Consider the following 27,993-nt stretch of genomic DNA (forward strand, 5'->3'; position numbering starts at 1 on the left):
TGCAGTTTAATCCTAACTTTAATATATACAAAAGGAAATACATTAGCAAGGAGTCCCCAGTACATAATGTTCATATAAACATGCGGGCGCCACATGGTACGCGGTAAAGAATACATAACACAAACTGCACTTAGCCTAGCGCGGCCTCGGAGTACAGGCCACGGTCTCTCAGACCGCTGCGGCCCGCGGTGGCGGTACTTTTGAACAAACGAATTAGGCGGTCTTCACGGTCTGGTGTGTGAGCGAGACAGCGCTATGTACATAGACTGTGATGTCTCGCTCGCACACCGAAGCGGCGGAAGGATCCAATATGAAGACCGACTGACAGTCATTCCACGAAAAGAGACAAGTTGTAGAGTCTAAGAAAAAAATAGTTTTTCTGATCTGAAAGCTGACTTAGATGCTGTACAATTATGCAGTAATTCTGAATGTCAAGTTGACGTTTTAGTTACCACATATATGTCGGCGGCAGTTCGAAAGATCAGGCAGATCGTAATGTTCCTGTGTAATATTTTGACGGTAGTCACATTAAACCAATAGATAGGTAGGATAGGTTCGTTAGTTTGCTTTCGACACAAAACAGATAGGTACAGAGATCAATCTACGTACAAAGTGCGCTCGAGCAACGCACACATAGACACTGCTCACCGACACGATATCTCGGACTGGTTGAGACTAGTGAAAGCGCGAGTGCCATACGCTTGAGACACGCGACTGTGAACTTTTTTATGCAACAGTGGAGCAAAAAAAAGTTATTATATCTGTTCAGTGGACGGTTGTTTAAATTCAACATTAAACGGTGAATTGTCGTTTTTTAAGCTACCAGTGGTTTCAGAAAGGTTAGTATGTATCTGCTTGTATTTCGATGGTTCGTTTTAACGTTGCACGGAACAGTTAGGTAGGTAGATAAGCGCCCCGCCCCGGCCCCCATAGAATATATCTAAGATCGTTTTATATAATAGTTTCCTATTTTTTATCAGTATAAACGAAGTAACTAAATTTTTGTAAGGTCATGGCACCTTACGTAAGTTTGAAAACATATATTTAGTGCTATTTGATAGGTTTAGGTCTAAAACGGATGGGACAATGGAGATTGTGTAACTAGGGTAATCCGTTTAGAAGTTATTAGGGATTTTCGATAAGTACAGAAAATTAACAAAAGTATAATTTTGTATGTTTCTGTTCTGTAAACTTTATGTATTGTAATAGTAACAATAAACCTTTATTGTTTTGTTTTGTTGGATAATTGTACGTGTGAATTCGAATTAATTACACTTTAAAATATAATAATCGTGCATTTCGCCAATGTCGAAATCGTCGCAAGGTATTTTCTGTGACAAATTTTGTAAAATAACAATTATATTAAAATTAAAATATTTTATTTATTATTAATTTATATTTCTATTCTTCCCGTTTTATTCTCAACAATAAATTAAACAACTAGATACGAGTGCCACTACTACGAGAGTTTTTTGTGCATAAGCCATAGTCGACAACCCTAGAGCGACTGCCGAGCGTAAGTATGAAAAGTGAAGTACATACATGTGATTGACTTCTGTACCTATCTGTTTTGTGCTTCAGATGCCCGATGGGCAAACTGTCCAGAATTAGGCGTCCGTCGACTCAGGGAACGAGACAAAGATTTTCACGTTTCACGATATGCCTAGGAATATCACAATCTTTCTGATCTTACGATCGGCCGCCGACACATATATCGCTACCAACTTCAGGTCTTAAACTCAGGATCGAATTTTCTTAGACTTCACGACTCTTTGACAGTCAAAAACTTTTTCGTAAAGATTACCGTGACTGTTACTCTGTACCTTAAATAAAAGTAAACAAAATCTACCCTCAAATAGCTCTTTAAGCCACGTGAGGGTAGATGAATACACCACATCATCAAATAATGTAGGTTAAGGTCAGGTCGTTCAGTGACATATCCAGGCGGTTTTGTATTTGGTTGGTTAACCAATAAATCTTATAACTACCCGAAAATGTACAAATTGTTTGTTTACTTTTATTTAAATACCTAAAGATACAGAGTACTAATAGTTTTTTTTGAGTAGAATCGATAGTCAAGAGACAGTTTGTATAGTGACATTAAATTGGCCGTCACCGCAGGCCGCGGCGGTCTGAAAGACTTTTTAAAACATACATTATTTCATAGTGAAAATATTGTGCTTCTTCCTTATCTAAGGCCGCTCGTTCTCGCCACCGTCCGTCGCTCTTACGGGGCCCACTGATTAACAGTTGGTTTAACCTTTTGACCGCCAAAGACGTCATATGACGCGCGCAGCTACAGCCATTGGGCATTGATATTGATCAACCTTCATGCGTACCGAGAAGGTTCACGATTACGCGCCGCGTACGATAGGCGTGGCGTTCAAAAGGTTAAACAGTACAGTTACAAAAAGTTTACAGTTCCGAACTGACAGGACGATACCGCCCGGCGGACTTTTAATCATTGGACCCCTTTACGCCTCGACCACGAAACGCACGCTCGCTGATGCCGAACGTCATACATATGTAATTAATAAGGCAGAGGGATTATATTTCCCATAATGATTTTGAGCTTTATTTCAACGAGATATAGGGTTCAATTTTGCATAATTTCTAACACCTTTATGCCCGTTAATGGGCTAACCAATGTAACAGCGTCAGCCCGTGCGTTCCGTGATTCCGTAGAATTTACACGGGTATACAGGGTGGAACAAACCAAGCGAGAATAACATACATGTTTAAAGAGTGAATAAAAGTTTAAATGCAAGGCTAGATTTATTTATTTATTTATCTATAATTTTTGACAGTTAATTATCTATAAAGACGATGACATCAACTCCTTCTAATGACTTAAAATAATCGAGCTTAACGTTTGACTTCGTTTTTTCTTATATTTCCGAAAATTTTCGTAACCACTGTAACACTTTTTCAGTTTATAGAAAACAACTCTATTGACTCTATTCAATATCCTCCTAAGGCCCAGTCATGGCAGTCATAGAAATGAAAAATCCAAGATTGAACCCATAGTGCAGGGAATACAGGTTTTTTTTTTTTTTGTTGAAAATTGAACGAAAGAACTTTGTTCCAATTGAATATGATTTAAATGTCATCGAACTGATAAGTCCTATAGGTAGGACCTTGGGCCTTACGACGATATTAAGGATAGTTTATTAATCAAATCAAGTAACTTTATTCCACCCTGTATATTAAGTTAATGACTTGCGACGTCGTTGTCGGAGCGATCAGTTTCTGTCACCACCAACCTGACCACTTAGCCACACTTGCGTTGTCACGCGCGACTCCATACTTGCAGTCGCGCTCGATATATCGAGTCGCGCGCGACAACGCAAGTCATGCTAAGCGGTCTGCAGTAGTCGAGGGGCCAATAAGAAACGTTAGTCGACCGTTAATACGCATTTCATTCGATTACATACATTCAATCAACTCGATCGACCCCGTCCTTACTTGTAACAATACGAAGTGAAAACTTAAAATATTCGCGATACGATAAAACCGCAACTGGCAACTGAAGTCACAATGCTATCTCTTTCGTTCTTGTTCAGTCTTGGCAAGCGTGAAAGAGACATTATGACTTCTGTAGCCAATTTCGGTTGATACAGTCGGAGTCGGGTCCTCCCGTTTAGAAAATTATGTGTTGGCAATGCGATTGATCATTGATTGCTTTTTATTTGAGCTTTTCTTCTTCAGGTACAGTTAGCAGCAAAAATTGTCCTGAATAAATTTATTTTCTTGCTTTCTTTCTTTCTCTTAAAATGATGATCTAGTAACGAACTTTTGTTGATCACTGTATTATTTCTTTGTACAATACAAACCATGTATAAACTACAAAAAAGTTTCATCAGTAGATTCCAAATGTTAATACATTTCATACTATACTAATTTACATATCTAATTACATACAAGGGTCCGATATCTCACACGCGTCTTTCATACAGTTGGAATCTACTGAACACATTAAGAGAGCATCGCCCGTCCAGTGGCGCCCTCATTAGGGGGATTGTGTTTCCTAAATGGAAAAAAAAGGAAAATAAAATATTTTATTAGAAAATATAATCCCCCTGATGAGGACGCCACTGCACGGTCGATACCGTTATAAGTAATTCGACCAATGTTTAATAATTTTGTTAGTGAATTACTCGGTTTTTAGTTTGTAGAACACAAATATCAATAGTCATTGTGAAACACTAGCGACCTTACGACGCGCTATAATTTAACTATAAAAACGCGTCTTTTCTCAATAATGCTAGTTATATCTTTTCTTATACAAGTAGAGAAGCTCACTTAAAAATCAACCAACAATCCATGCGCATGGACAATCAGATTGCGAGGCAGTTACATTGACAATCGGATTGTCGGTTGGCAGCTTAATCGCGAAGCAGACCGCTGTTTGAGGGCAGAATAAGACTAAGAATCAGTGATCATGGTTTAAAGCAGTCTCAACCATGAATATACAACGTCATCTAGTGAGCTATCTAAGAGTTACATGGCGTTGTGTTTTCATGGTTCTTTGTCTGAGGTTTGAGTAGCGACATCTGCAACGATGAGGATTAACCTCCAAATTCCAAGGAAATTAAATTTGCCAGCCAAAAAACGATCTTCGAATTTTGCATTTAGAGTTGAATTTTGTTTCCTCATTGTTGACCCCCTAGTTGTGCCGTTCTCGAGAATGTTCTCCGTTTACTAAAGGGAAAATTCTCGCAAGAACATTCCCCATACAACTGAGAACGTTCTCGAGAACGCCACAACTATAAACTCAAGAGCAGGCCGCTCTTGAGTTCGATCGAGGCATGGACTTTGGACCGTTTTGATGTTTTTTTGCCAGTTTTAGAATTAAATCTACGCTCAACAGGACATCCTTCGCGATTAGTTTGCTGGAGGCGTCCGCGTTCACGATAAAGCAAGACAAAACACCTGACTCTCATGTTAGATTTTTATACAAATTTACCGTTGAAACTAGGGATAAATAAATGCAGATTGGCGAGGCAACAACTAAATATAAAGAAAAAGTAGCAGTTGGAAAAACAGATGCTTTATTTTGATTTTACGGCAACGCGATATGCCTTCTGGTTGTACAATTAGACACAAATTGAACACTTGTAGAATGAAAGACTGAAAAACTATACTTATTCATGAAGGCAGTTAACATGTAGGTAAATCATAATAGACTGTATGAATAATAATACAATTTAGGTATGTCTACAGCGGCCTTTACATCTACAAGTGGTCAGGTGTGCCGTTGTCAGCGAAAAGCTTATAATTGCACTGGAGGTTGCATGTACAACAAAATGTTGAAGAGTCTTTTCACCTATACCGAACCAACGGTATATATTCACGGCCACTTCAGTAAGTCTCTTTCTTTGAGGTGATTCTTTTGGAAGTGCCTATCAAACTATTTTACTAACTCTTAATATTTTTGACGCCAATGTCGGATATATCTGCACCGTAGGTCCATCGCCGAAGACGGATTAATCCGTCACAGACCACAGAGCAACATAGACCTACGTGCATTTGCATAAAGTTCAATTTCAGTTTTTACACTTCGGGGACGTGGCCTCCGAGTGACAGCTTTTGTGTTCGACACGGCGTCGAAGGTTTAACCTGTAAGAGAATCACCCTAAAGATTGAAATATGCGTTCCAATTTTCGTACCTCAAACATTAGACTGACTTGCTACCTCCAGGGCCCGCCGGGTCCGGCCTAGGCCCAGCCGGGCGGCTGCGGCGGGCTGCGCTGGCGGGACGGCAGCGGCTGCAGCGAGGACAGCGCGGAGTGCGCGGAGGAGCAGATGTCCTGGTACGAGAACTCCGGGAAGCGCTCCTCCTGGATGCGCGCCAGCGCGCCGTCGGGCTCGGGCGGCGTCAGCTCCACGCTCTCGCCCGTGAACTCCGAGTCGAAGTAGCGCGTGTCCGTGTCCGACTCCACCTGATCGATTACGTCACCTTAAACCTCGATAGTCGTTCGACGCCTACATTGTTACAGTGTAAGGAAAGGGTGCAACATTCCTGGAGATGGTAATGCTGTTTGCAAATCGGAGATCAAGCCTGTAGTTTGAAATTCGATTCATAGTGACGATATGGTGAGGAGATGTCATATCAAACGCCCAGTTGATAGACACAAGGCATGAAAGCAGTGTTTATCCTACACTGTTTTCATTCCTTAAAGGCGATTCTTTATCAAACAGTTCCATCAGCAAGTTTTAAATGTCGCATTGAAATTGGAGGTACATGATTTCAGCAGGTATCTGTCAGCAGGGCCTCCGCCTAGTCTCGAGGCTCCTTGGTGAGCAGGCTTTTCAAGGATAGTGTGCCTCAAAGCTTGCTACTCCTATGCGACGCTACTTAAAAGAAGTTATTCTCACACCATACATGGCGACCCTACCGACATTTTAAAAGATCCCTCAACAAATTGTATATAGACTCATAGCTGAAGCTTGAATGGCGGCGGAATTTTGTTAGCGAGTAAGTCCGTCCAGTTGACGAGAGAGAGATTATTAGGTCGGCCGCCCAGTTTTAAGGCGGGCTATTTAGTGAGCAGGCTCACTAGATGCTAAGTAGATATTCCTACCTAACGCTATTCTCACACCATACATGACGACCCTGCCGACTTAACTTTAAAACATTCCTCAACAATTTGTATATAAGTCGGCGGCGATTATATAATCAGGCCGATCATAAAGTTCCCGTGTAATGTTTTGTCAAGAAATAGACATATTGTCCGTCGACTCATGGAACGGAACAATCATTTTGACGATTTTACGATCGGCCGCCGACACAGACACGTACCTGGGGCTTAAACGGAGGCGGAATCTTTTTAGCGAGCAAGTCCGCCCAGTTGACGGAGGCGAAGAAGGGATGCGCCATGATCTCGTGGCTGTCGTCGGGCCCGCCGCCCAGCCTGCTGGCCGGCTCCTTGGTGAGCAGGCCGGCCAGCAGGCTGCGCGCCGCCGCCGACAGCGCCTTGGGGAACCGCACCTCCTCGGACACGATCAGCGCGAACAGCACCTGCACGAACATAAACACTCTTGTTACTAATTAAAGATAATTGGCTACTCAACAGTTTTTTTTTGTAAATAATGTCAGTCGATCTTGATTTTCCTGAGGATCAAATGTTATTATTATTATTTAAATAAATTAATTAATATTATAGGACATTATTACACACATTGACTAAGTCCCACAGTAAGCTCAATAAGGGTTGTGTTGTGTTGTTGTTGTTGAAACTTTATTGCACATAAAAAAAAGAGTACAACAGGCGGACTTAATGCCAATAGGCATTCTCTACCGGTCAACCATAAGGCAAAACAGGAAAACTTCAAAGTGGGTGCAGTGAGAATTAAACAAAAAAAAAACCATAACTTTCAGCGAAATAAAATTTCTAAATAAATACTATAGTATGTTTCATTATACCTTATGACTATGAGTACACTAATATATACATATATATGGATAAACAAGGATAGATACATATACATACAACTGCACGTGCGTTATGGGTTACCTACCGACTAATTCCCACTACGCCTGCCTTAGCAGATGGTTATAAAGCAAACGTTTAAAAGTTAACTTGCTTGGAGCCTGCAAATGTCTAGGACTCATGGCATTTAAGCAACACAAAGGTCAGAAATGAGAGTTAAAGTCTGACGCTCGCACTCGACGATTGAAACGCCTCTAACGAAATGATATTGTAATGTCGACGTCACCTTACATTAGTCTGTCCTAAATGTATGGAAGATCAAGAAAATTGCTATTTTGACCCTAAAATATTGCGTTAATATTGCGTATATAATTAATTTTTAATAAAATATAAGGAATCGACTGGTACCATTTTATTTCTTCTTCTTGAAAGTAAAAAAAAAAAATATTTTTGAGACTTTGGAGGCTTGTATTTTTTATGATCTCAAGGTCATTTTTAATTCCACTTTTTTATAATGAATTGCTCATTTTTTTAATCAGCTAAATTTTGTTATAATATTCAACATGTGTCAAGTACCCAATTATATAAAGGTAACTTAAATGAAACGATTCTCAAATTAAATTTTATTAAGCTTGCAAATGTTCATACCTGTAATAATCACTTGGCATGAACAATTTTTATATTATAATTGTAATTTTCATTTTCATAAAAAAATATTTGTATTTCCGTTTCGGAGACAACAACAAATGTCGGTCGATTTCCAATTCCAACAAACCAAATAATCCATTCTAATATAATATTATAAAAGTATGTCTATATGTCTGTTACCTCTTCACGCTTAAACCGCTGAACCGATTTAGTTGAAATGGGATAAATAGATAGTTTTGAGTCCCGGGGAAAGACAAAGAATAGTTTTTACACCAGAAATCATCCCTTAAGGGGGTGAAAAGGGGGGGGAGGAGTTTGTATGGGAAATCAATAAAAAGAAGATTGGAGAAAAACTAAGCTACACAATTTACAAATTCCACTCAAACAAAGTCGCGGGCAAAAGCTAGTAATCATATAAAACCAAGGGTCTAATACATGTACTATAGGTACCATAATGCTTTGACGCACATAATGTATCCTACCAGGATGTTTTTATCAATTAACAGGAAAACGAAATTTAAATAATGGTTTTCTGGTATTATGCAACTAATTAACTGAATATCATGTGGTTGATGTGGCCAACAAAAAAGCTAATATTATATCTACATATAAATAGGATGTATACTCTGTATCTTTGGGTATTTAAATAAAAGTTAACAAAATCTACCTTCAAATAGCTCCTAAAGCCAGTTAACGGTAGATGAAAACATTACATGATCAAATAATGTAGGTTAAAGTCAGATCGTTCAGTCACAGATCTATGCGGTTTTGTATTTGGTAGTTAACCAAGAAATGTTATAACTACCCGAAAATGTACAGATTGTTTGTTTACTTTTATTTAAATACCTATAGGTATACAACGTTACATCATTTTCCTGTGGAGTTAACTATTGACATATATGCACAATTAAAAACTATTTTAGTTACTAAATAAACACATAGGTACAATTAAATTAAAGATGAATAAAAAAGCTATGTAATTGTGCAATCCTTAATATGATTAGAAATAAATAGCATTTAAAAACGACATAATCAGGGAGCGTATTTTGGACGTGTTTTTTTAGGCCATTTTTTCGAGTGATATAAACAATTCTGCAAAACCAGAACAACAATGTTTAAATAGATTATATTGTAAGCTTATTACTTATAAATAAGCTTCATTTATTTCTTATTAAAAATTTACATTATATTTTACATGGCAAAATATAATGCATTCACAAAAAGATCGTCACAACACAATAACAACAATAATAATAACTTTAGACTCGGAATAAATAAATAATAATATAAAAATAAAGATACCACTTAATGAATAAAAAAAGCGGCCAAGTGCGAGTCGGACTCGCCCATGAAGGGTTCCGTACCATTTATGACGTATTAAAAATAACTACTTACTAGATCTCGTTCAATCCAATTTTCGGTGGAAATTTGCATGGTTATGTACATCATATATTTTTTTAGGTTTATCATTTTCTTATTTTAGAAGTTACAGGGGGGGGGGGACACATTTTACCACTTTGGAAGTGTCTCTCGCGCAAACTATTCAGTTTAGAAAAAATAATATTAGAAACCTCAATATCATTTTTGAAGATCTATCCATAGATACCCCACACGTATGGGTTTGATGAAAAAAGATTTTTTGAGTTTCAGTTCTAAGTATGGGGAACCCCCAAAATTTACTGTTTTTTTTTTCTATTTTTGTGTAAAAATGTTAATGCGGCTCATAGAATACATCTACTTACCAAGTTTGAACAGTATAGCTCTTATAGTTTCGGAAAAAAGTGGCTGTGACATAAACGGACAGACAGATGGACATGACGAATCTATAAGGGTTCCGTTTTTTGCCATTTCGCTACCCTAAAAAAGAAAAGAAAATAGAATAGACCATATAGACACATGTGACCAGCTGACTGACTTTCCACCGCGATACAACCGGCTGTTTTTTTTGTTTAATTAATGATATCATCTAAACTATCACGTGACAAAGTATCAATCGCGAGGCGATGACTGACGAAACTTGTACCTGGCTCGCGGTCTAATAGGAAGAAAATAGATGATGGATGCGCGCGGCCCAGAGTGTCAGCGAGTGGAGAATGCACAAGGAAGCCTTGATTCACCAGTGAGCCCACGTGGGTGGACGGCGTACCTCGTGGTCGCGGTTGTAGAAGGGCAGGCGGCCGCAGACCATCTCGTACAGCACCACGCCGGTGCCCCACCAGTCCACGGCGGGCCCGTAGTCCGCGTCCTCCAGCACCTCGGGCGCCAGGTACTCGGGCGTGCCGCAGAACGTCTTCGTCGTGCGCCCGTACGTGATGTTCACCTGAGTATACAACGTACTTGTCACTAAACATATATTGGAAAATAAACCCATTTATTTATATCAATTACTAGTTACAATATATGTTCATTATTAATAACTTAGTTTATATGTAAGAAATTCGCAACGCAAGCTTCGTCAGTTTTTTTTTTAAACAATTTAAACTAAATTAAATAATCGTCACGAATCGTACCTGGCTCAAATGTCCCCATTACGCTGGCAGCGTTACCGCGCTGAATGGCCGATGAGATCCGTTGGATCAGGTATATTAGAATAGTGACATTTAAATTTTGTTCCCGAACTTCCGCTGCAGTACCCCAGTAGTGACAACAAGATGTTCACTTCACTCTGTAGAAATGCCCCTTCAGAGACGTTTGCGGTAGATGTAGAAGAAATATTTTGAAGTCGGTAAAATTGCTTAGGAATCAGGGTAGCGAGATCATAAGAAGCGCGAAAAGCTTAGCATCCCGATGCGCTGACAATCTCAGCGCCGTAGAAACACATTCTCTCTTCGGGGAAGGAAGAATAGTTGTTAGTATCGTACGTTACAAAGCCCAAACTCAGAAATCTTAACATGTCCATCTTTATCCGACAGCAGATTCTCCAACTTCAGATTGCACTATGGCCTACAGAATGCAAATAGCCCAATTCGCTAACCATCTCAGCGCCGTCGAATCACGTCCTGTCTTCAGGGAAGGAAATATAATAGTTAATATCGTACCTTGCAAAGTCCAAAGTCAGCGATCTTGACATGTCCATCCTTGTCCAAGAGTAAATTCTCCAACTTCAGATCGCGATATATAATGCCTTCAGAATGCAAATAGCCCAACGCGCTGACGATCTCAGCGCCGTAGAATCTCGTCCTCTCTTCGGAAAAGGACCGTTCGCGGGAGAGGTGGAAGAAAAGTTCGCCTCCGTTGGCGTACTCCATGACGAAGCACACGCGGTCGGCGGTTTGGAACGAGTAGCGGAGCGCCTGCAATCAACAACCAGTTCATAATGAACAATGATCTGCGAAATCGCATGGAGAAATCATGAATGAATTCATTGATTAAATCACCATGCACTTTTACGGATGATGGCCTTTGGTTAGTTATACTTATTGTGGATGTATATACTTATTTAACCCTTTGGCCGCCAAAGACGTCACCTACCGCGCGCGGCTACAGCCCAATATCAACGTTCAATGGGTTAAAATCAACACTATTGAGTGCATAAAGAATTCGGTTACAACCTTTTTTTCTTTTATTTTTATATCATCATATTTTTTTTATATCAACATACATTCAGGATTTTTTGATGGTGAAAATCGCAAAATGTGCTATCTTTTGCTCGCTAGTCGCTAGGCTCACTAGGGACTTCTGTGTTAAGTACTTAACCACATACAAACCTAGTCATTTGGTACCAACTAGTGCTAGTAAATAAATGGTACCTACTTCCTTATGTAAGGGCAAAGTCGATATAAACAATAACCCTATACTTGAATAGACGGTTATTATCACGGCGATAGAGCCAGACATTTTAAAATAATAAATTTTCCTTGAATACTTATATTTAGTTTGTTTACTTTTCCTCGTCTTGATTAATTATTTACCTATTTTTATAAAATATTCTATATTAAGCGGGTACGCATCGAATGAGCTGTCACGAGACGCAATGCCGCGCGATGCAACTCTGTTAAAACATGTTTCTCTCAAGACCTAGAATACCTAGGCATTTTAACCTCGTGTGCGAGGCACGTCACTACGCACCGAGCTGCTTCGCGCGACAATTATCCTCGCGAGTTGGCCGATTGTATTGTATTATTTCTTTACTAAGTCAAGGGTCACAATACAACAGTTATCTATAAAACTGCGTATCGTCGGGGATAGTGCAATACCGCGCAACTAACGAAGTCGTAAGAGTTCGAAATTCAAACAATGTACAAGGTAATTGGACCTTACTGCATTTGTTAGTTACGCGGTACTGCACTATCCCCGACGGTATGCAGTTTACCTGCAGGTAAAGATAAATAAAAAAAATATTTTGCTTTGTATTATTTCAAGTGGATACTACATTGTAAATTTTAACTGAAATAGATGTCATACACGGAAAAAGTTGAAGTAAAAGTTGGCCAAAAGGCACCGCAAGCGTCAAGAGATTGCATATACTTGAGAAATTTCGACGCATACCAGCGTGAGTCGGGTGACCGCGTGGTTCTGCCGCGAATGCAGAAGACGCTGGTTCGGTCCCCGCCGCCGTGAGTACTACAGGCTTTACACTTTTTCGTTCGTATAAGACATCTATTACAGTTTATAAATTATTTAACTGCTAATCATCAGTTACCGTGAGGAAAGGATGCTTAGTCTTCTTAAGCACGTGGTTTTCTGTGAGCGTGTGAGTGACCTCGTCCTTCTGGATGATGAGATGCTTTTTCAGGATCTTCATGGCGTACAGCTTGCCTGTGCCTTTCTCGCGCGACAGGACTACTTTGCCGAACGTGCCCTTGCCGAGCACTTTCACGAACTCGAACTTTTCCAAAGTCTGCAGGCAAAAAGGTGTAATTAAAATCAATCTCGACGTAATTAATCTGTATTGTTAAACTAGTTTTTTTTTAATACCACGACGATGGATATAGGCGTACGGTCGTTCTCCGTATGGACGCTTGTAACTTAGAGATGAATAAAGTAAGTAAATAAACTGTTAATTGTACGAGAAAAATAAATACTGATTACATCAGATAGAAAATAGTTGTGTAGTACAGTGAGCGTCAAATACTTCGTAGCAGTCAAAGTAGCCAAATAGTTCGGTACACCATATATTTAGTATGGTGTACCGAACTATTTGGCCACTTTGACTGCTACGAAGTATTTGACGCTGACTGTACAAAGGCGAACTTATCCCTAAGAGGGATCTCTTCAAGTAAACCTATACCCAAAACTACTTCTCTAGGTAAGGTCACCTGACAGTAGACACATAAGAAAATTGGCAGATGCAACTTTAAGTAGGTTTACGTCAAAGAGAAGACCAAGAATATTGAGTAATTTACAATTTAATTTTACTACTTTTGCTCTACCTCGTAATATTATGCAACATTCCATTTTATTACAGCATAAAGGAAAAGAAACGGGAAAGTACCTTCCGGGAAGTAATTATAATAGGAACGAGGATATTCAACATTTGTTCTAAATACAATCTGTTTCCCTCAGCAGTTAATTTCATACCAGAATTTTTCATAATTTCAATTCTGATTGTTAGTGTATAAAACAATCATATATTCTCATATGCGTATAAGTCGTTACAAACTTTGGAAACCCTTGTTATCCCCTTAGGAGTTTAATTTCAAAATCCGTAATGGAGCTGAATACAAATTATTTTATATCCCTTGTGTTACGTACTTTTCGTACTGTGACTGACTGAAATAGCATGACACGTTCGTCCGTACTTTAAACCATGAACAGCCTGGGGTAGATACGAATTAACAGGAAAAATGTTAACATTTAGCAGTGGGAACGATTCTAGCAAATGAACCCTTTAAGAGCCGAGCGTCCAACTGCTATGTACCAAAATTGATAATTGTGCTTGTGTGCCTTTTTTATTGTTTATTCGTTCCTGTATTTTGTTGCAGTAATAAGTTACTTTTTTATAGATATCATTCGTTTTGTGACAACTAGACACCGCATATACCTATTATTTATCATTTCGTAGAAAAACATCGTTTTTTAGACAGTTTGGTCCGCTTTCTTAAAGGAACGTCCATATTTGACGAAGAATAAATGTATTCAATTAATATTATTGAATAAATTGTGAAATAAAAGACGGGTCAAAAAATTAAATTATAATGTATGTGCTTCGAAGTGCCTTTTGTGGCATAATGAGGCCTCGCAAGAGGAATTTCACATTTCGATGGGATGTTGACGGCGATTTATTAACCCTTTAAAGGACTTTATACTTATTTTGAATCATGACAGATGGGTAGATAAATTCAGAAAATACGCACCTTTGCAACTGTTCTTCTGAAAAATAAATATTAGGTATCGCAAAAAATATAATAATTGTGGGTCTCCATACAAGGAGCTCATTTTAGTCGCTATGTAGGGTACTATTGGCCGCCATCTTGAATATCTCATTTTCGGTAAAGATCTCAAGATTTTGACTACGCATTGGGCAACCGGCAAATGCGGATTCAGAGGGGTCAAATTAGGGTAAAAAAGTATCAAGCAAGTAATTTGCCAGCAGTATCAAGAATGGGAGCGTTTTTTTACTATACTAAATTTAAATTTATTTATCGTTATATATTTTTACGTAGGTTTTTACTCGAAATTGACACCTGGATTAGATGTCGCTGGCACGGCCCAAATCATTATACAGTAGGCCAGATGTCAAAAGTTAATTTTTGACAATTCAGTTACCACTTACCACAAAACATGGCCCCGTATAGTACCATCTAGTATCAAAATTCGGAACACATTTTTTTCTTAGACTACACCTCATCTGCAATCAATGACTCTTTAGTTTTAAATAAACAACGCCCAATCCTCGTAAGGCCAACCATACAAAATTATGAGCCTCGTTATATAGTAAATTGAGATGAATTTCATTTGTTTCAGAAAGCAATGAAACAACAGAAATGCTACTTTATTTGGTATATAAAAGGTTCTATTTAGATTGTACATTGTAATGCACATTGGGCCTTACGAGGTTATAACATCGTCCACACCGTGAACTGACTGTAAACCTTATTACAACAACATAAGAGTCCATCAATGGTCAGTCATGTTGAAGACATAGGCCGTATAAGGGCACGTAAACGCAAACATCCTTATCCCGTTATCGCGGGCATCGTACAAAATAAACTGCGTGACGCGCGCTGAGTCAGCGCGGTTTTCCTGTTGGGCGTGCGTCAGTTGCAGGCGATAGTGCGGCTACACGCGAACATTCATTACTTGTTTACAATGGTTTAAACAGCTTAAACTCAAAACAACAATGTCTTGAGGCGTGTTCAGGTTTTAATAAGTTAATAACTTACTAGCATTTTTTTCGGAGTTTATTTCTTTTTCAAGTCTATCAATTGTTGCTCGAGACCTTACGCTTGTGGTTACGGTTTTTCCTCGAGGAATTCCTTAGACCACATTCCAACTGCCTATCAGATCAGCTAAGTACCATCATGCTATGGCTCATGGGAGCCTGGGGTCGGCTTGGCATCTAATCCCAAGAATTTGGGATTAGCTCGGTTTGCTCGCGATTTTTTTTTTCAACGAAAAGTTCCGAAAAACTAATTGTACAAACCGCCGGAGCTTAAACCCGCGGACCTCGTAGCCAGGTTACCAGCGCTTCCTAAATCAGCTCGTTAAATCAGAAACAGGGAAGTGATTCAAATTGAACGAAACCAGGAATAATTTAACTAGGTACTGTAACCTTATCCTCTTACTTGCCGCAAAACTATTATCATAATGCCATCTCTTTCACTCTTGGTCGATCTTAACAAGGGTAAAGGAGATAGCATTATGATCTCAGTCGCCAGTTAGTTTTGCGGCAATTATAGCGCCTATAAAAAGGACTCCCATTCCATTCTATTTCGAATCTTTGACAAATCAAAATTGCATTTGTCTTGGCAAGTTTCGACGTGTAGGTAGGTAGAAGTATAAATCGGGTAAAGCAAAAACTGGCCAAGTGCGAGTCGGACTCACGCTCTGTACCATTATCTATAAAAACGGCAAAAAAATAACGTTTGTTGTTATTGTTCGGTTCAAGTTTTCCTCTAACTTTCGTACCTTTCGTAACTTTCGTACGTACCAAAGCTTCTTTAGTTATCGTTTTGGAGCCACGATAAAAGCCGAAGGTCACTAAACTACAAACGTTTACCAGGAAAAATGGCGAACAAGGCCAAAAAGAGGAAAGCGGGCGGCTATCGCAAAAACGGGAATACTAAATTAACGGGCCTTTTGTCGTTTCGCACCAATTAATTTAAATGGATGCAGGCGAAATATGTTAAAAATAAAAAATAAATAGCAATGTATGGTCGAGGGCAAAATATCCATCATTGTTAAGAGAATAGGTATGTACTTGTATTTCTAAGGATTCCGTTTCCAAAATAAATAGACACGCTTATACGTGGTGTGTATGTCACAAACACGTTACACGGAAGATTAAAATGGCGCTAACGCAAAATATTCACACGGAAAGTTAGACTAACGGTAATGAGAAATTTAATTTTCGAAAACCACTGAATAAAGACAACAGCTATAGTTTTATGGACTTTATAATGGCAAACTAGAACATATCCAGCATTAAAAGCAAATGCTTATATATAACAAAATGCTCCCTTTCTTTAACTTCGCGTAACTTACTTCTGACCGTTTGCATTACACTTGGACAACTTTCAAGTCGAATCTCTTTAATTACTTTTGGATTTTCTTTTAATTTTATTTTGGGTATTATCGAAATAACTTGCCACACATCGCTATCCACATATAAATGTACTTGAAATTGCCCAAAAACTTCGAGTAGTCGAGCCTTAAGGACATTCGGAAGTATGGAATCATTTAGTACTTTTGCCACAAGCGCCTAAAGTTAGTCAAAAACACCATCACATACATTTTTACCAAAACATGCAACTCTCCGAACGTTCCTTAAGCGCCATTAATTGCAGATCTGTGGGCAATTTTCAGTAGAATAATATTATGAAGGATGGCCTTTAATGGAGGAGAAGCTAACATACCGAAATAATTATAATTAATGGTAAAAATACAGTTGTGAATATTGACCAAAACGTTGTCCAAAGCATTATACGGACGGTCAGAAAACACTACAAAAAATTAAGGTGGACTTTATGTCATAGGTATTATTGTGTTTGCTTATAATGTCGAATATGCTCCAAATATATAATCCAAAAACTAATAACTTATGGTCTTTTTTTTGTGTATTCTAAAATAAAACTTCTCAATACTTTAAGCCAACCCGTTATATTTGCAAAGGCAGGCTCAAACCAAAACCTGAAGGGTTAAAAAAGTTGGCTCAAGTTTCACGTGACACGCCATATTTTTGTTTCTTTCTAATTTCCTGGATTTACGCCTTCTCTTAAGTAGAGTCAGCAAGAGAAGTAGCTAAGAAGGTGAGTTGAAAATGACTCACGCACGCTCTTTCCCTCAACAAAAAAGGTGTGTTTATATCATTTTGAACACCTCGTCCGCTTAGCTACTTCTGCTGCTAACTACATTATTAAAATTATGCGGGTTCCCGCTATTATCCATCCGGCACATAACTGTGTAACCGATAGTATCCAAGTGAATCCGGATTTCTTGCCAAAACCAAAACTTTGGTCGGACACTACTAGCCTTTAGTAAGTTACGAGTACCTAAGTTTACCATTAGTACCATTACGCACTGAAGCCAACTGGACTATTATGACTGGGCCATTTATAGGACACATGGTACCTACTCATTAGGGTGTCCCGAATATTTTTTTTTCAGTTTTCACTAACGCAAGACCCCTCAAAAGTTGCGTAATTAAATGTAGATTACGAAAATATACTTACTTAAAGTAGTATACAATTACGGCATTAGGGTTCTACAGACGTTCAAATTTTAAAAAAATGCATTTATTGGTCTATACAAAATTTTGAATCTTTAGCTAATTATTCAAAAAGAATTAACCTTTTGTTTTAATTAGTTGTATAACATACTTGATACTGTGATTAGCGTGAAAAGAAACGTTACCATTGCATTTGCATTTGTCACCTTTCAACTTAAAACTACCCTTAAATTTCCAATTTTGCCTAGAACGTTTACGACTTGACTCGTGAGTGTTTTCTTTGTGTCTAAGTTATTATTTATGCTATAAAAGTACAGTTGTGTTCATTAGTTACTCATGGCGAGCTCTGCGTCTTGTGCGGAGCCCGAGCCGGCCCGCTCAGCTGAAACTAGCATTTCCACCGTTACCTATAGAAAATACTAAAAGAGCCGCAAAGAGCCAGTGGGTACTCACGATACGGCGCGGGTCCTTGAAGCTGGTGCCGAGCTGCGTGATGTCGCGGTCCTCCGCGTCTTGCGCGGAGCCCGAGCCCGCACTGGGACCCCCTACCTTCAGCTGAGATTAGCAATTTCGCCGTTACCTATAGAAAATACTAAAAGGGCCGCAAAGAGCCAGTGGATACTCACGATACGGCGCGGGTCCTTGAAGCTGGTGCCGAGCTGCGCGATGTCGCGGTCCTCGGCGTCTTGCGCGGAGCCCGAGCCGGCACTGGGGCCCCCAGCGCTCAGCTGAGATGACACGAAGCGGATCGCCGCCACCCACTCCTCGCTGTGGAAAATACAGATATTAATATAAAATTATATATAAACAAGAAATAAGACGGTTTTGAGAAGTCGTGTTGAAGAAAGATGCTTAGTATTCTATCATGGACTGACGAGCTCGTTTTTCAAACATCATTACACTATAATTATCACTTTCAAGAATAACCAGCGAATAGGCTGGCTTTTTCTGGTGCTCGCGTTTTCCTCGGCTGAGCGCGCCGCCTCGGCCGAGGTACGTCTACACTTGTCGGTTTGTGCGTGAGGAATTTGCCTCGCGCGTATGCTCGCTCTGTGTGGATCCGCCTATTGCTAGTTTAAAAACCAAAAGCATCTGATGCTCTGTAGCTGATGGCCAAATCACAGGTGTGCACTGTGCAAGTTTCAAATAAAATCAAGGAAAGCTTTACTTTGGAAATGGAAAATATCCATCCCCATACAAAAACATGTGAAGTTCCTGAAATTGTTCCGTGTGACACATCAGTAACCGAAAAAAATACGCTCGTGTACGGAATTTCCCACCGACGGCTTTGACCGCATTGACCTTATATCATATCATAAGTTCATGTCAAAGAAGTTTAATTAGTTTATTGTGAATAGGTGTGATTTCTGATGGCATTTTTGTAACAGTATATAGCAATCCAGAAAGGTGAAACATTAAATGAAGGGCAAACGTGAGTAGGTCTGGCTTACGCTCTTTTCTGCTAATTTGCATCATGTAAACAAAGTCATTAAGTTTTTGTATACGGATGCCAGTGTGTCTTAAAAGATATTGCACCTGATAAGGTAAGTGCTCATTTTACAAGCTTTTATTTTAATTGCAATGTTTGTATGTATGTATGTATGTTCAGGTCAAATCTTTTGACTGATTATTATTTGTTATTATTATTTGTTTATTTATTAGACATTTATAAGCTAACAGGTACACCAAATATACAATACAAATTACATTATATACATTAAAACACAATTCATTATTTGCAGAAATATTAAATATAGGATTATTAAATAAATTAAATTAGTCAAATAGAAATCATCATCATTATAATTAAACTATTAAAAATATAAGTCAGTTTTTTGTGGCCAAATATTGGCTAAGGAATTCTGATAGCTTTTTACCAAAACCACCAACACTATCCGCGAATATGTCAATCTGCGGGGCAACAATGGACATGACATTAAGAGGAATTCCTAGTTGCGATTTTTCCATACAAACGCTCTCGACTGATTCCTCCCTGGATTTTTAACCTAGAGCAGTGATTTTTTCAAATAAGATCAATATCATCAATATCTGTGCCGCTATGTTTTGCTTTTTTGGATTATTTTATTTTTAAGAAAGATACAGCGCCTCGAAAATCGCAAAAACGGCTCAATTGAATTGGCTGTAAAAAAAGGCACAGTATACAAATATGACAAAAAATATCCAAAAAATCAAAACATAGCGGCATAGATTATTTCTTCCTCTTGCAATTTCCAAAATTTCATAATGATTAGTTGCGTTTTGGAGGAGGAAACAGTCGAGAGCGAAACCTCGATTTTTGAGTTTTTTGCGAGTGAATTTCGGTCCGAGCTGCAGTTGTCCTTATCGCACGAATTGGAGGCGGAGACAGTTTCTAAATATACGTACACAGAAGGAATAGTGATGGGCATAACATCCTTATTAGGGATTGCAGAACCGGTACTGTTTTAAAGAACCGGGATTTCCCGGTACTTTCGGAACTGGTCTAATTATTTCATTATTTTAAATAAAACGACAGCATTTTGCGATTTGACCACCTTTCGTATTATAATTTAATAATCACATTTTCTTTTATTACGTAGTAGGCAATTTTTTTTAGAAATATAGTATTTTACATTGCTCACACTTGTGCGTCACAAGTAAAAGATAACTACTTTGATGTTTGCCACTAGATAGCAAATTTAATGAAATTACATTGACGAGGGGATTTATATATAAGTATCGCAGTCGTATTGTATAATCCGCCGTATTACATTACGGCTAGCCGATATCAAAATAAGGGCCATTTTGAAATGCGGCGGTTCAACGATTAAGGTATGTTGGGTAAATACCGGATGCGGGTCTTCACCCGCACACAGGACACAACGTAAGACATTCATTTCCCCCTAATTTGGCTTTATTTTTTAATGTTGACAACATTGTGTAAGACGCCATTTCATTGCGCCTCGACTGTCAGTGTCCCCGCGTCGCTCAGGGAGTCGGGCTTGTGCTATGTGCAATCACAGAGAGCAAGGTAAATTTCGCGAATTCTTCCTTCTATCCGATCTTCGCTCTGTAATTTATTTTGCGTATTGTGATGAAACTGTGTTTGTTTTTGTAATTGTGTTAACAGACCTAGCACTGCTGTAGACCGATATCCGATCTTGACCCTTCCAGGTAAAGATCGGACCAGAAACAATCAGATCTTTACCTATTTAAAAAACAGCAGTGATTATCAAACTTTAAATTTTCTTCAATTTACCTACTGACCTTAATTATCACATTTATTGTTTTCTTGATCACACTTTCGTACCATTATTTTTATCCAGTACCACTACCAGCGCGACGGTTACTGACAATGTAATTTTTTTAATTTCCGCAACCCAAAGGTTGCCTTTTAGCGATAAGACCGCATGTTGTTTACCTGTGCTTATGTGTATGTTTTCTTTTGTATTGTTTTCTTTTATTGAGGTGTGCAATAAAGAGTATTTATATTGTATAGGGATGATGATACATGTTGAAATTTATAACAAAATCGAGTAAAATAGATAGTAAATGAGCAATTTTTCGCAATAAAGTACCTACACATACGGATGCATATGTAGATGTGCACGCATACATACATTGCTAGTTTCGGATACAAAATAGAGATAGGGCTTCGAAATTAGTTTCCTTAAAATGCTTCAAGAGGGCTCTCTTTTCCTATATATTTAATTATTTACTTTACTCTTTACATACGATCCTTACATTTTATCAAAAAAAAATATTATTATTTTATTTTATTTTATTGTATTGTTGTGTTTTGTCCGCCTTTTGTACTATAAGGTTTTCTTTTGTGCGATAAAGATTAAATAAATAAATAATAAATCAACTATATATTGCAAAATTAAACCAACAAAATCGCAATTTTAATTATTTTCCATACTTCAAGATGGGCTCTCAGTGACTTTGCCCTATTTAAAGAACTACTTAGTCTTTTTGATTTCTAAGTTTGATTCTTATTTTTTTGGCGACCTTCATTAAAAATGACTGGGCACGATTATTTTTTATTTTGATTTTTGTCCCTCCTACTTAAGTACTTAATATCTTCCAGTACATTCCATTCAATAAACAATACATTTACACTTTCCCTAAACCTGTACAGTTCACGAAATCTTAAATTGTCAAAACTTCGCAACGTATCTATTATTTTAGTGGTTTTTTTCTATTACTTCGGGTAAACCTTAGAATAAGTAGTTTCTTAGCACATTGTTTACTTATCAAATTGCCTTATGACATAGGTATCAAAGTTTGAGAGCCACAATTTTACCAATTTTTGTATCAGGGTTAAGATCGGATACAAAAGGGTAGACACCGGACCTATTTCTTTGTGATACCTTATTCTCTTTACATTAGAAGCAACTTTTTTTCACCATCCAATGTTCTCCCTTGATGGCAAAACACTCGTTACCCTAAAAAAAAGTATGTCTCATCTTTACACAGGTACAAAGCTAAAACCGTTCTATATTGAAGATTACCAAAATTCAGGCCGAATCTACGGTTATTATTTAACGATTCGCTACGTACTTCAAGAATCTTTCACGTGTTGAGATCTCGAAAAAACATTTTTTCACGAGTTCTCTCAATTGGTCCCAAAATTGTCCGGCATTATCCCAACATACTTTACCCAGATTGTCATTGCGATACGTTCTTCAATAAGGCGGCCCAAGTTTAGCCCCATCGTACTACAAGTTAAATAGATTGTAGTTTAACCATAGGTATATTTATACCTACTTACAAAATTTCACAACACACCATGATCACTCCCAACTTACTGATACGGATAGGTACAGTCAAGTGTAAAAATATGGGTGTACACATCTTACTCAAAAATATGTCCCATAGCATCTTATTCCAGTGTAATAAGAGCGTAGTACCATATTTATGAGACGATTCTTTCGATACATATTTTTGCACTTGACTGTACAACGACAACCGAAGCTGAGACATCATTATTTTTTGCAGTTTTTACCTATATGGTAATTAATATCAATCAATCAATCAATCATTTATTATTTCGTCATCATAGGTGTAAAATACATTTAGTACAGGTGATAGGGTGTTTGGTATTAGGGTGTAATAGATACAGTATAATATAAAAATGAAAAACAATATTACGTGGTAACAACAAAAACAACTTGCGTCGGGCAGCGCAGAATAAATTCCGTCTGGCTCGCGGGCGATGTCGACGGAACGGCGCGCAATGAGCGAGCGCACGAGTCTCGCGTCTGTGTGCGCGCACTCACACTTATATAGCTTCGGCTCCCGCCCACCGCAGCGCGACAGAAACATAGCTTCAAAAATTCGAGATTTGAAAAGTTGCTCAGCTAGGAATTGCTCTTAAGGAGAGAGAGCGCCCGAGTCGTGGGCGAGTTAGCGGCGCGGCGGGTGCGCGCGGGGCACCCCGCGAAAACTTCACATACATATGTAAGTCCGGTGACAAAGCAATCCTATGGTACCATCAAGCTGATCTGATGAAGGACACAGAAGGTGGAGATAGGAACTCTTTAAATAAATAAATACACAAATTGACTAAATCCCTCAGTAACGCTTGTTTTATGGGTACTTAGACAACAATATATAAATATTTATAAATACATAGAAAACACCCATGACTTTTTTAAAAACAATGCAACGAAATTGTGTTTGGGTTTCTTTGAAGTGTCTTGATGAGTAGACTTTGTGCGGAAAGAGAAGAGTTTTTACGACTCTTCTCTTGCCACACACTCTATTAGTTGCCTATTGACAGAAAAGTACAGTCGAGAAAAAAGCTTGTAACAAAAAACATATTGTTTGCTCCAGTTGGTAATAAAGACCTGCCCCAAGATTGTGTTACTACTGTCAAATGAAAATGTAATTTGAAAAAATAATTTGTTACCCATTTCTCGAAAGGTATAACTAATATTATTACTCTATGGACTGTCAAATATGGGTTTCCATGGCTATGCGCTAATAATTTTTTAAATTAAAATTTTTAAAAATTTCCTACACTAAAGGTCCAAATTTCAGATTTTTAGGAGGTAAAGACGCATAGCACACTGTATCCGATTCGCACGTTGTGCGAGCGGGATGTCGCTATAATAGGTTAGCCAGAGTTAGGGCCAGTTGCACCAACCACATTTAACCGACTGATCAACGTCAATCTGCAGTGTGGTGTATAACTTCCCATACAATAAAATTTAGAGAACACTTTAACGGTGACAGACGGTTTGGTGCAAGTTGCAACCACCCGTAAGCTAGCTAGAGTTGGCATGGCACACAATGGCCCAATATTTATGGCCTAATTGCACAAACAAGAGCCCAATATCATTAACTTCCTCATAATTATTTTTGTTATATCCAGCTAAACCACATATATTTTTAGGGTTCCGTACCCAAATGATAAAACGGGACCCTATTACTAAGACTCCACTGCCCATCTGTCACTAAGCTGTATCTCATGAACCGTGATTTACATATTAGTACAGTAGTAACAGTATTTCTCATCAAACATCAAACATTTATTCAGCAAATAGGCCACAGGGGCACTTTTACATGTCCATTTTTACAAACAATAAAATTACGAAAAACAATTACAAATATGGAATCGATGAAATAATAAATTCTGGTGCCATTATAACAACAAATACTAAAAAACAGAATAAAATAAATATTTATGGGGGCTCCCTTACAACAAACGTGGTTTTTTTGCCGATTTTATAGATAATGGTACGGAACCCTTCGAGCGCGATTCCGACTCGCACTTGGCCGGTTTTTTATATCAATTAATCATACGTTGTTTAATATAAATTAGGTTGGCATCAGTTGAAGGTAAATGTTAACATTTCTAAGTTATTTATATTGCATTTGTTAACATTATCCTTACATTCATATGTATAACTGATTAATATTATGACATACTATTAGCTTAACTGTCGAGTTTCCTTGTTATAGGAGGAAAAAATATGAGTTTCTGCAGCTATTTTGAGTTAAGTAGATCTCTAACTTGAAATTAAGTTGCCAAACACCCAAACTTTAGTGAAGAATATAATGCCCCATTCACATCTATTCCAGTAGCAATTCAGTCCTGGAATGTTACTGGAATAATGTGAACCAGCACTGGAATATAACCATTCTAGAAAACATTCCAATCCAGTGACTGGATTGACAGTCTACTCTTTGATTCCAGCTCGCCCAATCCAGCGTCACTGGGGATTAAACTTTAAATAGTGAACGTACATTGTTTTTGGTAATGACTCCATAAATAGAGTGGGTGATGAAATGACTGGAATTAATTTAAAGCACTGGTTTTGGTCACTGGACTGGAATGTCACTGGAATAGATGTGAATAATGGTTGAATTTGTATCGTTTTTTTTGGAAATTGAATGAACCAAAAGAAATACAACTCTGTTCAAATTGAAAATGGTTTAAATTACATTGAAGTAATTAATACCACAGGTAGGACCATAGGGTTTACGAGTATAAGGTGAATCAGTGTAAATCAGTGGTGGGCCCGCGGGCCAGAGGGGTTTCATCCAGCCGGCTGCCGGTCCTTCGAAATAATTAGTATATGGCTCGCGAAATAACGGTTTCGAATCAAAATGCTTTTATGCTGCAGTTCCGACCCTCCACGGATTTGGAAAATTTTTTGTCCACCCATGAAGAAAGTTTGCCCACCAGTGGTGTAAATTATACTTTGTCAACTCTACCCCAGTGGATGCAGTCTTCACGGAATAATATATATATATATATATATATATATATATATATATTTGGGGATGCCTTTTTCGAGACCTAGCACTGTATCAAGTGAGTAAAACTATGTACATATATATATATATACACATACAAAACAACCTGTTCGTTAACTCAGCCTTGCCTCTCAACTATGAGTAATAATATTAAATTATAAGACTTAGCTATAAGCACAATGTACCTGACATGTAAAATTTTATTTTATCAATAAAATATTGAATTGAATTGAATTGGGACAATTTTACACAGATGGACCTAGGTCCAAATTAAGCAAAGTGTGTATTATTATTATTATTTATTATTATTATTTAATAAGCAGGCAGGCAATTTGACAACTGATATGACCTGTATCCAATATTCATAAAAATGGTTATCATGAAGGAGTAGTAGATATAATGTGCTTGTCTAATTTATTTTGAAACTGGTTCACATTTTGTGCTGAAACCACATCTTCTGGGAGTTATGTATTCTCTGTATTTTGTTGTTTCTTTCTTACTATTTTGGGTACTAGCCAACAATATACATATGTACATATATAAATACATACTTATATACATAGAAAACACCCATAACTCAGGAACAAATATCTGTGTTCATCAGTCGAATAAATGCCCTTACTGGGATTCAAACCCGGGACTATCTGCTTCATAGGCAGGGTCGCTACGCACTAGGCCAGACCGGTCATCAGAATGAGCAGCTTTGGATGGCAATTTGTTGTACCAAATGAACAGTATTTATTAACCTTTTCAACGCTTTCTCCCTCGCATCAAAATGTGGCATACACGCCAATATGTCAACTATTGAGAAACGAATTTAAACCTTATCTGTCAATAGTAAAATTGCTTTGACAGCGTCTGCCATGACCTCTTTAGTGGTTGTTGGCGTGGTAGGCACGACAGCACACGACCACTTTAGTGGCTCTTGGCGTTCAAAAGGTTAAAAATAATTCTTAAAAAGTATTTAGCCGATTTTGAAAGTATTAGAGATACATGTCCTAATTAAGTCAATAAAAAAAAATTTATTGCCAAAAAGATATTATTTCCACCTTCCAAAAATTAAGTATGTCACCTGAAGGGGGTTATAAAACTTTGGCTAAAAGCCTAGATGAAATAGGTGAAAACATGAAATTAATTAAGATTTTACTATATTCAGTGATGGCCAGAAGCCACAGTAGCATTGGCCGCACCGATGCCTATGTAAACATCAGGGTTCAAAGTCCAATCTGTGAACAACACATCTAATTTACATCCAAACACCCAAACCAACCCTTGTTCAATATACACAAGGAAAGGTAGCATTCTGAGAGTAATCAATGTAAAATTTAATTTGGTTGAGTGCATTTTCTGGTAAACCCTATATTTTTGCAGCAATATTAACAAACAAAATTATCATGCATGTATTTAAAGCACCCAACTTTGTACATTAAATACAATTGGTCATGCTATGGGTTCCGCTAAATTGCAGCAATACATGTAGCAGTTGCAACAACAAAAATAACTCATATTTATGTATAAATAAAATACTAGTCATATTGTTACACTCATCATGATGAGTATAATTAAATGAGTGTTTTTGATGACAGTTGTTTACTTATTGAGTGTGCTGTTTTAAAAACAACTTGGTTTAGGTATGTGTAGGCTCATTGATAAATGAGCATAACATGTTTTTATGTCATCACATCATCAAAACTGACACTTGTTGGTCTGGTTGTAGCAGCAGGCCTTATATGCCTTTAGAACCTTTAGAACTTACCGTTCCTTCTCGGTGTCCACAGAGAAGTTGCGCTCGATGACCGTGGTCCACTGGAGACCACGGATCGTGAACGTGTACGGCCGCGGCTTGTCCGTGGCCATGATCTGGCAGTCGCGCACCGTGAACTTGTTCAGCGGGTCGCGGTAGTGCCGCCGCTCCGGCTGCGCCTTGAAGCCCACCAGGTCCCCATTGTCAAACAGCACGAAGTAGCGGTCGCGCCAGTTGCGGATGTGCTCGCCGCGCTTCTGCAGCCAGCCCTCCTTCACGATACCGGCCGGCTCCTCGCCGACGATACCGGGCGCCGCCTCCGCCATGCCGCCCGAGCCCGAGCCCTGTTTGATAACAGACGCCCGACGGCCGCCGTGCTAGTTCGACACCACGTTTCCCCGTCGCGGATCGGTACGCGCTAGAGTCCCGAATTGTCCGGGTCTTTCACCTAGACTGGTTCGACCCGCGCACTGCGCGACTACACATTTTCACGTTTAAGGAAACAATAATGTACAGATTTCGACGTATTTCTCCTCACGGAAAACGACACGCACGTAAGCGACGTAGCCTTGCAGTAAGTTATGCGGATAAAT

General features: G+C 38.4%; 1 protein-coding gene across 2 annotated transcripts; it reads right to left on the reverse strand.

The window, feature by feature from the left end:
• Window positions 1-27,993, reverse strand: LOC133525622 (RAC serine/threonine-protein kinase). 2 transcript variants are annotated; one of them, XM_061861940.1, is made up of 8 exons: window positions 27,413-27,993; window positions 18,537-18,678; window positions 12,724-12,921; window positions 11,120-11,374; window positions 10,228-10,401; window positions 6,803-7,021; window positions 5,695-5,942; window positions 1-5,619 (listed from the first exon to the last, which is right to left on the reverse strand). In XM_061861940.1, exons 1-7 carry the CDS (start codon window positions 27,724-27,726, stop codon window positions 5,718-5,720), a joined length of 1,527 nt encoding a protein of 508 aa, XP_061717924.1. In that variant the 5' UTR covers window positions 27,727-27,993; the 3' UTR covers window positions 1-5,619; window positions 5,695-5,717. The 2 variants fall into 2 exon arrangements, with proteins under 2 accessions (XP_061717924.1, XP_061717923.1); XM_061861939.1 differs by having other exon boundaries at window positions 1-5,942; window positions 27,413-27,992.

Source organism: Cydia pomonella, chromosome 15 (assembly GCF_033807575.1).
Source record: "Cydia pomonella isolate Wapato2018A chromosome 15, ilCydPomo1, whole genome shotgun sequence".
NCBI lineage: Eukaryota > Metazoa > Arthropoda > Insecta > Lepidoptera > Tortricidae > Cydia > Cydia pomonella.

Coding starts and splice junctions, on each gene's coding strand:
- LOC133525622 (XM_061861940.1), bottom strand. CDS start 27,726: ATGGCGGAGGCGGCGCCCGGTATCGTCGGCGAGGAGCCGGCCGGTATC. Junction 11,375..12,723: donor CTAAGCATCCTTTCCTCACG/GTAACTGATGAT, acceptor TGTTGATTGCAG/GCGCTCCGCTACTCGTTCCA. Junction 10,402..11,119: donor CTGACTTTGGACTTTGCAAG/GTACGATATTAA, acceptor TTGTATACTCAG/GTGAACATCACGTACGGGCG.